Genomic DNA, 10,849 nt, shown 5'->3' on the forward strand with positions numbered 1-10,849 from the left:
CCCCTCTCTCCGCTAAGCCCCGGTAGCACAGGACGCACTGTATATGCTTCTTTTGGCCTCCTAACTTCACTGAACCCTATTATATCCCATTTACTGCCCTCTAATTCCTCCAATAGAACTTAGACTCGCCTCACTAGATAGCGTTCTAGCGTTAAACGTTGCCAGGTTTATATTCCAATGGCGGCCTGTCCAGAGCCAGGGATTCTTAGCACCCTCTGCTGCGTCGCAGGTCTGACCGCCGCCGTGGTCAGTTGCTTCGCAGCTGCTGGGGACTGAGGGCCGGGGTTTGATTGTCGTGTTCATATAGGAGGTTGTGGCCAAGTACTGCACCAGGGTGGCCTATCCTGCTCTGGTGAGGGAGTGCGTTACCGGTTCTGGTCACCGGCATCAGGCCACCCTCCAGGCCCGTTTATGCAATTTTATCAACACGCGGTTTTTTTTTTAATCCGGTGGAGAATTGCGCGGCACCGGGATTCGAACCACGGACCTCTTGCACGCGAGGCGAGTGTTCTACCTCTACGCCACCGCTGCAGTCCACGGACTGCAGCGGTAATATTCATTTATGATAACTCAAAGGGAAGCTTTGAAGCGAGATCAGGATGCCTTAGAACACGCACCTGTAAAGCCAGATGTCAGAAGGAAGAGGCATGTTTTATTAGAATGTGAAGATATCTGTCCAGCGGTCGATTTAGGCACCACTGGCCTCCTCGAAACCCTTGGGTTCAGCGAGAGCAGGGAGAAAGTAAACATATCCGCAATAGAGATTAGCAAGAGGCGATTGGAAGATAGGTGGAAGTAGGGAAACGACAAAAAACGGAGACGTACAAAAACAAAGTTCACAATAGGGGGTCAGAAATTTTGGTTATGGGAATTCATCGTGTTTTTTTTTTCCTTTTTCTTTCTTTAACTTAGGTAGGACAATATGCAGTATAATAGCAAGAGCTTGGTGGCGCAAACCACCGCCCCGGTCCAAAGGGGACGCTGATAACATCCATTCATCCATCCATCCATCCATCCATCCATCCAATACCTGCAGCTGGCGCTCTCCTCCGCCGCATCACGGCCCACGCAAGAGGCCGTGCTTCCACCACAAAGCTCGCCTTCGTGCATAGCGTTCACGGCCAGCGTTTCCCGACAAACATTACGGTTACATACGCTCCAGTTGCCGGGAAGCGTGAGAAGCAGTCAGGGATCTTTGAATGCTATCGCGTTCCACTCTAAGCATCTTCCAAAATTTTTTTTATGGACTGTCGGATGTCGCCGGTGAAACGCCATCGCAGACAGAAGAAAAAGTGCTTGAGGTAATAAATAATAAACTACAGCTTAATATTTCTCCAGACAGTATTACCCGCGCACATAGAATAGGTCAGTTTCACACGGCGAAAACGCGTCCACTAATCGTTAAGTTTGAAAAGTACAAAACTAAAGAACTGGTGCTCTCAGAGAAGGTTCTATTGAAGGAACCAAACGTATGTATGACTGAGGGCTATTTTACAGCGACACGAAACCTAAGGAAAATCCTAATTCAAGATGGTAAAGGGAAGAAGTTGCCACTTACATTGAGGTACAAGAAACTGCTCGTTGATGGCAAATGGTTGAATACAGCGAAACAGAAGGCACTGCACGCGAAATTCAAACCTCCGACAGTTCTCAGAACGCTGATCGAGCATTGCGGTCCGGTCGCGTTCTTTCGGCAATACCATAGGAAACCGAGAGGGGAGGTTGCTCTAAGTCATATGAGTACTCTGTTTTCTTTGCTAAAATACTTTTTTGAAACAAGACGAGTTACATGTTATTATTAATCACTGTTCCGCTGACATCATCGCACTGACGCTTCGCGTCGGTGCGTCTCTTCCGTGTCGGTTGTGGCTGGGAGTTGCCTTCACGAAAGCTTACTCAGCACTAATTGGAATGGCTGATAGTCCTGGATGTTATGTTTGCGGACGCGAGAAGAACACTGAACACTTATTGTGCCACTGTCCTCAATTTCAAGCACAAAGACAATCTTTGTCCAAATGATTGAGGAAACTGGATGATCGTCCTCTGAGTGAACAGAGAGTACTAGAGCACCGTCCCCACCAATCATCGACTCAGAAGGCAGTGAAGGCACTTTTGTACTCTCTGAGAACGCATGGTTCGCACGAGCGGCTTTGACTCAAGTACTATCCATGCACGTCTTTATACCCTCTCTCTCTCTCTCTTCCTTCTCTCTCTTAACCTTCTCCCTTCCCCAGCGTAGGGTAGGCAACCAGACTCTTGAGTGGTTAACATCCCTGCCTTCCTTATATCCCTCTCTCTTTCTCTCATCGCACTGATGGAAGCATGGCTGAGCAACAAAATAGCGAATTCTGAGCTGTTTCATCGTTTTACCAATTATGCTGTTTTTTCGCAATGATCGTAGCAACAGAATCGGCGGTGGTGTTTTGCTTGCTGTCAAGAAGTGCATTGAGTGTGTCAGTGTGCCTATTATCTGTGAAATGGAAATTACTTGGTGTTGCCTGACATTAAGTTTAAAAGGATAATCATTGGTGTCTGCTGTAGGCCACCCATAAGCGCTAAGTTTTTTTTTTTTTTGCGACAGTCTGCATGACTGCCTAGATCAGATTGTAATTCGGTATCCAGGTATGCAGATACTTTTAATGGAAGATTTCAATTTTCCAAACATCCCATGGACGCACACTCGTCCCTTCCCTAATTCATCAACACCGGAATCAAATAAATTTATCGCAGTTTGATGTGACTACGATCTTACACAAATTGTCGTCCGACCCACACGCTACACATACTTTCTCGTTGCTTCAGTTGATTCTGACGTCATCAGTTGATAACATTTCACCAGTTACGTACCTTCCTGGTATGAGTGACCATGATGCCTTGAATTTCACGATAACGTTAAAACGTCCATCGCAACGCAGGCGTCTAAAGACCATCAGAGATTGTAACAAAGCTAACTTTCCCGCCATTAACAAAGCTCTCTGTTGTTTTCTAGATACTTTTTGCTGCAGTTTCGTCATCGCTCAGTTGAAGAAAACTGGCGCAGCTTCAAAAATAAAGTTTCAGAATTAATTGATGAGCATGTTCCTTCTCGACGCGTCTACACAATAACGCCATATATGACCGCTACTTAAATCAACTTTCTAACAAGAAGAAACGTTTATTTCGTGTTGCGAAGCGATGTCGTAAAGCCTCTCGATGGCTTGCAGACAGATATGCTACGAACAGCTACCTGTATGCTTTAAGAACTAATAAAATGTCCTTCTTCAACACTATACTCTTGCAAATTTACTGAAATCCAATCCTAAGCGTTTCTGGAATATTGTAAGAGGAAATAGTGAAAATAAAATCTTACCATCAACCTCATCTGGGGACCCTGTGGACAGCGACGTCTGCGCCAACATGCTAAATGATTCGTTTGTTAATTCTTTTTCATCATCAGACTTCAGTGGTGAGCATCCTGTGCTATGTCCTTATCACTATTATTTAATGGATCCTATTGTATTTAGCGCGACGGCAATAAATGCAATCGTCCAGAATTTAAAACTAAAGTCTTATGGTGTTGACCAAATAAATACTAAATTCTTGCGTAACACGGTTGAATACTGTTCCATCAGTCTTGAATGTATTTTTTCGCAATCGTATCATTCTGGAACACTTTCCCACAGACTGGAAGACAAGCAAAGTAATTCGGATCCACAAGTCCGGGGAAACTCAACATCCTAACACTTACAGGCCGGTGTCCCTTACATCCGTACCCTGCAAAATAATAGAGCACATTACCTTCACACATCTAATTAATTTTCTGTAGTCCAGCAACTTTTTCACTCCCACACAACACGGATTCTGCAAATATTTTTCATGTGATACTCAGCTCCTGTCATTCACTAACGACGTGCATGCATATTTAGGCATTGATTTTGTAACTCACTGCATATTTTTAGACTTCGCTAAAGCATTTGACAAGGTAAGCCATTCGCTGCTATTACATAAACTTAGTGTGCCTAATATTGATCCCGCCATATTTACCTGGATACACGCTTTCCTTACCTCTCGTGTTCAGTTCGTCTTTGCTAAAGATGTCTGCTCCCCTTCGGCACCAGATGGAATAGGTGTGCCTCAATGATCAATGCTGGGCTCCTTGTGGTTTCTAATATATATATATATATATATATATATATATATATAAACTCACCTAGCTACTTACGTTTCTTCTAATGTATGTCTGTTTGCCGATGATTATGTGCTGTAGCGTAAAATTTCTAATGATGCCGAGATTACAGCCCTTCAAACTGACCCTGATAGCATCACTGACTGGTGTCGTAGTATTTGGAAGATGTAATTAAATACAAGTAAGTGCAAATCAATGACAGTTTCTCGTAATGACTTGACCTGCTCTACTTATTATCTGTCCCACTGCAAACAGTAACTTCTCATCGTTACCTTGGTGTTCACATTAATAATAACCTTTCTTGGAATTTGCACATAGAACATATAACATCAAAAGCTTTTTTGCACACTTGGATACTTTCGCCGGAACTTCTCTTTAGCGCCCTCATCAATGAAACTGATTTTTTACACCACCTATGTTCGTCCACAGCTTCAATTTGCAGCATCCATCTGGGATCCATCTGGGACGTACATCTGGGATATAATATAATGCCATGAAGCCGTGCAAAATCGCTCAGCTAGATTCATCCTAAATAACGACCACAGGACCGCCAGTGTAACAGAAATGAAGCTCCCCCATTTTGCGCCTGCCCTCGAAAAAAACTATCCCGTCTTTCACTTTTTCATAAACTTTTCTACCAAAACAGCACCCTGCGTTCACGTTGGATTCAGCTGGAGTCACTTATTTCTTCCCGCTTGAACCGTCCCCGAAAAGTCACCATACCTCCTTGTAACACCAGTCTCGTACTCGCATTAATTGTTTCCTAAAACATGCAAATAATAGAATAACTTGTCACCATCCTTAGTGGCCATAACAGCTCCTGTCCTTTTTAGGACCACAATAGAAAATATAATTTAGTTATTATGCCCTAACAAGTCAATGTTGCGATTTGTATTATGGTGCTTTTATGTTTAGATTTTTATATTAGCATGTGCCTGTTGAGTTCCTTTATTCTTTGTATTTATGTTTAAGTGTCTTTGTTTTGTTTTGCACTGTAATGCCATAAGTGTCACCATTTTTTTTCTTTTGCTTATGCCCCTCCCCTCTGTAATGTACAATGTACCTTGAGGGTATCATAACTAACTAACTAAATAACTAACTAACTAACTAACTAACTAACTAACTAAATAAATAAATAATGGTCGGATATGTTGGCCGAAAGAAAAAGGTTGTGTTGGACATAGCGATATCGCTCTTCTTTGGAGACAGCGACTAACGAGGTCGTGCCTCGTTCATCTTGCTTGACGCTTGAGGTGGCTGCCGTGTTTGACGATTTGCTCTTACGTAACCATATGCAGATTTACCGTGCTTCTCGACTAACCACAGTAGCGCGAATAACGAGGCTTGTTGGTACGACATTGCGAAAACTGCGCCAAGTATTACAAGACAAACAGTGAAGACAAATACGTTAGCACACCCGCGCCCCGTGTCTTTGACAGGTGCAGAAATGTCACATCTTCGAAAAGTGCATGATCGTTCAGAGAAGCAATCAAGAGGAAGTAGCAAAATTTTAAAAAATAGCTTGTTCATGTGCATTGTTAGAATTGTTTGGCTTTGTTGACCTTATCATTCATCGTTTTTTTTTTTTCATGTCACACTGGTTTAGAAGTTTGCGCCCGCAAAAACGCCATTTGCTTCTCGTGGTAGTTCACAAAGGGATCTCCTTATATTCTGCCGACCCGGGCCTCTCGCTGGGCCGAGTAGCAGCCGTCAGTGGCCAGTGCGGAAGTTCTGCTTAACCGAGTGGTTGGTTTATGTTATGTGGACTTTTTTAAAGACGATGCCTTTCTTAACGTGCCTACCCCACTTTTCCGTATTGAGTATATCTGTTTCTAGCCTCTCTTATGGTCCGATCCCGAAGATGTGCAGTCTAAAAATGTGGGCCCATCAGGAAGGTTGTGCAAAGCCTTTCCCGTGGGCATGTGCAGTCTAAAAATGAGTCGATCCCGAAGATAGTACAGTCTAAAAATTTAATTAGTCCGACGCTCCTCCTACTGCCCTCACGCGAAAACTGGGGCGATAGAGAGTCGCACGCTGTGACTCTTCACCATTCTCACCGCCAACTCGCTCTGGAAGGTACTGTCTTTGATCGACGCCAACTAGAATTTGAATTGCTTTCCAACTTTGTATTTGCATTGTGTCTATAGGAAACCAACCACATGCATACACATTGTTCCTCGCGTCTATAAATTCGGTTTAAGCAGGTTCCTCTTAACGGGAGTCTACTGTATTTTGAGCACATGGCACAGATCTCTTACAAAAGAAAAGCTCACTGAATTCGGCCTCTAGTGATTACCGCTGTGGGGATTGTTTGAACAGGACATACTCGGACATGAGTCTGAACCAAGTGAGTGGCCTGATCACAACATGCAGTGCGAATGTAACCCTCAAAACTGTCGCGGACGGTTACTAAAGAAACATTTCTGTACCAACCGAGCACGGCTGCTATTGTTTAACAGTCTGGACAGCCGAACTGTTAAATTCTTGTTAGTCCGGACGGCCGCCATTGTCAAAACGCTTAGAACGACTGAAAGTTGAGCAAGCTGGTCAGGATTCATTGTATTGATAGCAAGCGTGCACGCGAACACGTACGCTAGTAGACACAAGTGTGCACGTTGTCATTTTTGTTCTACTTGTGTACGTATTTCACACCTTTCTTTAGATATCATGAATTGCCAAGATACCAGCTGAAATTGAGACACAAATTAGGCGCGTTGTCGACGTGTAGGTGAAGTGAAACGAGGACAGGGACGGGGAACACATGGCCAGAACTTTTTTTTAATTCTTTTCTGTGGTTCACCGTCCCCGTCCTCGACTTAACTCGAGCGCGCTGTTTAGACGGGTGCTTGAAGCAAGCCGTCCACTGTGGGACGTTTTCCGCCGCGTTTAACGGCAATAGGGGAGAACACGAAGGTTGGTAGCTTCAAGTGGAGCTAGTTTCAAAGGCATTCCAGCAACTGCTCTGTCCGAATGCGCGGAGCCATAAACGTGCCATAGAAATAAAGGTGGCGATAGTTTATTGCGTCCACTACACTAAGTTCTGTTATGATCGACCAGTCAGGTGTGACAGGCATTCAAACGGTCTTCCCCACGTCGACATAATTGCCCTCTTCTGCGAATCGACGCCACCTCGTTCTCCACGAGCTGACATAAAAGGCTAGAAGCAGAGACCGAACGTCAAGACGACGTCGCGCTTTTGCCCGAGCTGACACACAAGGATAGAAGAAACGACCGGAGGTCAAGATGACGTCACGCTTTTACCGGAGCTGACACAAAAATGGTAGAAGCATAAACCAAACAACAAGACGGCGTCCCGCTTTTACCCGAGCTGACCCAAAAGGATAGAAGCAGAAACCAAAGGTCAAGACGACGTCACCCCTTTTCCCCGAGCTGACACCAAGGATGGGCAAAAGGGAAATACAGGCTCCGCAGGAAGACGGCGACGACGACAGGACCACCAGTGGTTATTTAAGGCCGTGCTGACCCACGTGTTAATAAGAGCGCTCGAGACTCAGATGAGAGTCACATCCTTGTACCAATTAAGTGAATGCAACCTTTTCTACTCTTTTTCATCCTCACTATGCCCGGATTCGTCGTTGTTTCCTAATTCCTGCGGTGAAGGCCCACCTCACCCGGTCAAGATTATATCAGCACATTCGCACTGCGCATCATGAAGCATATACCTTATTAGAAGCCCAAATCGATTATTAGGAACAAATAAGCAGTTTGTTCGCCTACTCGGCACATTTAGGAGCTTATACATGGTTGTGCATCATCAGAATGAAGTTATAAAATAGAGTATTGTGAGCGTCTGAGTGTTCTTTTTCTTTCTTTATTTTCGCCGCATGAAACACTTCTGCACGCCATGTATCCGGGGACCTACGGGCGGGACTGCAAGCTCTGCCCGCCGGGCACGCCAAACACCCTGCGCCACATGGTGCTGGGATGCAGGAATAACCCAGACATACCACCGTCATCACCACCACCAGGCGATAACGCGCAGAAAGAAGCGGAACCAGAAGAAGATACGGAAGACCATTGGGAGGCTCTACTGCGGACGCGAGACCCTGAAGACCAGCTACAGGTGGTGAACAGGGCTCGGGCAGCGGCAGCGAGCCATGGCTACTTGGACTGAGGAGGCCACCCACCTTAGGGCTGAAGTCAAAGAAGCCTGGTCAAACAATAAAGTTTATTTTCTCTCTCTCTCGTGCTGCTTGCTCTGCGGCATAGATGTTTATTGAAATAAAAGTGCGGAGGTCCTCTTCATGCATAAACATCAGTAGCGGCTCAGCGAACTTGTCGTACTTGAGCCAACGCCTACAGCTACTCTGTATTCTCCGTTCGTAACTTGGTAGCTCGCTCTCTCGAGTAACCCTCGTTCTTGGGCAGAGCCACAACAGGTGGTGAATCTCCACTGTAGAAGCTGTAGCAGGACACTTTGGACAGTTCACCAAATGTTTCATTCTTGTCATCATCTGCGTATACATTCGAGGCTAAAAGGGTAATGCGCGTCGTCCGTGACGATAGTGTAGAAAAATCCATTTTTTCTCTGTATTTAGAATGGCCGCGGCAGATGGCGCCACTGATTAAAAAAATTATGGGGTTTTACGTGCCAAAACCACTTTCTGATTATGAGGCACGCCGTAGTGGGGGACTCCGGAAATTTTGACTACCTGGGGTTCTTTAACGTGCACCTAAATCTAAGCACACGGGCGTTTTCGCCCCCATCGAAATGCGGCCGCCGTGGCCGGGATTCGATCCCGCGACCTCGTGCTCAGCATCAGCCCAACACCATAGCCACTGAGCAACCACGGCGGGTACGCCACTGATATACAAAATAATGTTGTGTATTCACATTTAGTTGAAAGAAAACGTACGGTGCTGCATGCAACCAACCCACTGCCAAATGTCATATATGAAAAAAAAAATTGAGTGCGAACGATCGCGGTTGAGCTGGAAAGACCTGCAGCTTCCTGAGCGACGGAGTGCGCTCTGCACTACTTCACTTCTCGTGTGCCATATACGCTATACGGCCGGAATGAAAATTATCGTGTTGTCCTGCAAAAAGCAGTTACGAGCTGTGGAATTGACTACAGGTGTCCGTCCATTAGCAGCAAAAATTTCGAACAATTCTCATAAAATGCCTTTTTGTTTAAATTGTGCACTCATGTGGCGAATCGAACAAGCGTTTATCGACTTCAAGCCAAAGAAAGCACTCTAACCACTACTCCACGCCCGTCTTCTGCAGCTATCAACCTTCATAAGCTATAGGAAATGGACTAAACGTCCCTGGCTGTACATATTCCCGCGGTTGTACATTTGAGGCGGAGATTCACTTTAAGCTACCTCAAAATAGGTCGCCCCCTCCCTCCCTCTTTTTTTTTTTTTTAGCATGCCGCTTTACAAAGGCGTTTTTTCAAGTTCTCCTCAACGTCTGAAACATTCACAAGTGAAATCAGCGGCCATATTCACAAAACCTTTTGTTCGTAAGAGCTGTTTGCCGGTGTCCTACCGATTTTCCTAATAATATATCTCCAACACCACGTTCGGCTGGCACCTGCTCTTACGAACAGTTCTGGTGTAGTTTTTTTTTTTATTGGGTGATTACGGGTCCAGGTGCATAAGTTGCGGCACTGGTGTAAGCAGCTGAACACCGCTGACAGCATGTACGACGGCGGCGTGCGCATGCGTAGGCCACCACTATACCTCACAATTGATGGCCGTGCATGGTTGGAACACTTCATGCGAATCCGAAATGGCGCGCAAACACTTCGTTTGCTCGTTTAATACGAGCGCGTTCGCCTCCGCAGTTGGCCATGCTGAAGCATTTGTGTACTCACCGCAAAGGAAATCACCGGCAAACACGGCGGTCACGAGGAGGAGCAAAGACAGCACGCACGCTAGAGCCACTTTCGCCATGGCAAACGAGACTGGGTTGGGCAGGCAGCGGGTGTGTTGCAGTGCGCTAGCGATAGTCGTTCGCACTGCCGAGCAAGCTGCGGTGCGGGGCAAGGTGGCTGAAATTTCCCGTGCAGAAATGCTCGTAGGCCCCCCGCGGGCCCTTGATCTTATACGCAGCCACAGAATGGCCGTCAACTCGCGCTGGGGACGAGGTGAGCAAGAGACCAGTTCAGCAGCAGCGCGACCTTCGAGCGCGCGGATTTCTCGCCCTTTTTATCACGATGTTCCGTTTCGTACACGCTTACTACGTACAGGCTCGGTCCTCAACGTGTGTTCGTGTGCACGATTCGCGACCGTGGAAGTTTCCACTGACGTCACCATTGACCACCTCGCAACAACTGGATCCTGTTCGCGAAGTTATGAGCCGTGCCGGCAAAGTGTACCACTGTTCAGCACGCACCGTTGGTGAATGAATGCGAACACCAGTGAGCACGCAACGCAAGCTAGCTTGACACTGCCGGCGCTACACTTCGGGCTGAACGACTTAACCAGTATAACGGAAGCGCAAAGTCTGGGAAACTGTCGATGTCCGGATGGGCTCGAACACCGTGAAAGGAGACGAACAAGGTGCTCGACTGGTCTGCTGGCGGCTGTCGCATGGCGTAACGAACAGTCAGAAAACAGTATAGGGCAAACGACGTCGCGTGCTCACTACTTGTCGTTGTTAGCGAAAACTTGGCGCCAAAGGATCGCGCACATGTAATGGTACGTAAAGCCTACATG

General features: G+C 46.2%; 1 protein-coding gene across 1 annotated transcript in view; it reads right to left on the reverse strand.

Moving 5' to 3' along the window:
* Window positions 1–10,299, reverse strand: part of LOC142571896 (uncharacterized) — a 67,739-nt gene extending 57,440 nt beyond the window's left edge. Inside the window, exon 1 of the mRNA XM_075680584.1 lies at window positions 10,006–10,299. Coding sequence (XP_075536699.1) covers window positions 10,006–10,084 — 79 coding nt within the window. The 5' untranslated portion in view covers window positions 10,085–10,299. The remainder of the gene's footprint in view (window positions 1–10,005) is intronic.
* Between the last annotated feature and the right edge of the window lie 550 nt (window positions 10,300–10,849).

Source organism: Dermacentor variabilis, chromosome 1, assembly GCF_050947875.1.
Source record: "Dermacentor variabilis isolate Ectoservices chromosome 1, ASM5094787v1, whole genome shotgun sequence".
Classification (NCBI taxonomy): domain Eukaryota; kingdom Metazoa; phylum Arthropoda; class Arachnida; order Ixodida; family Ixodidae; genus Dermacentor; species Dermacentor variabilis.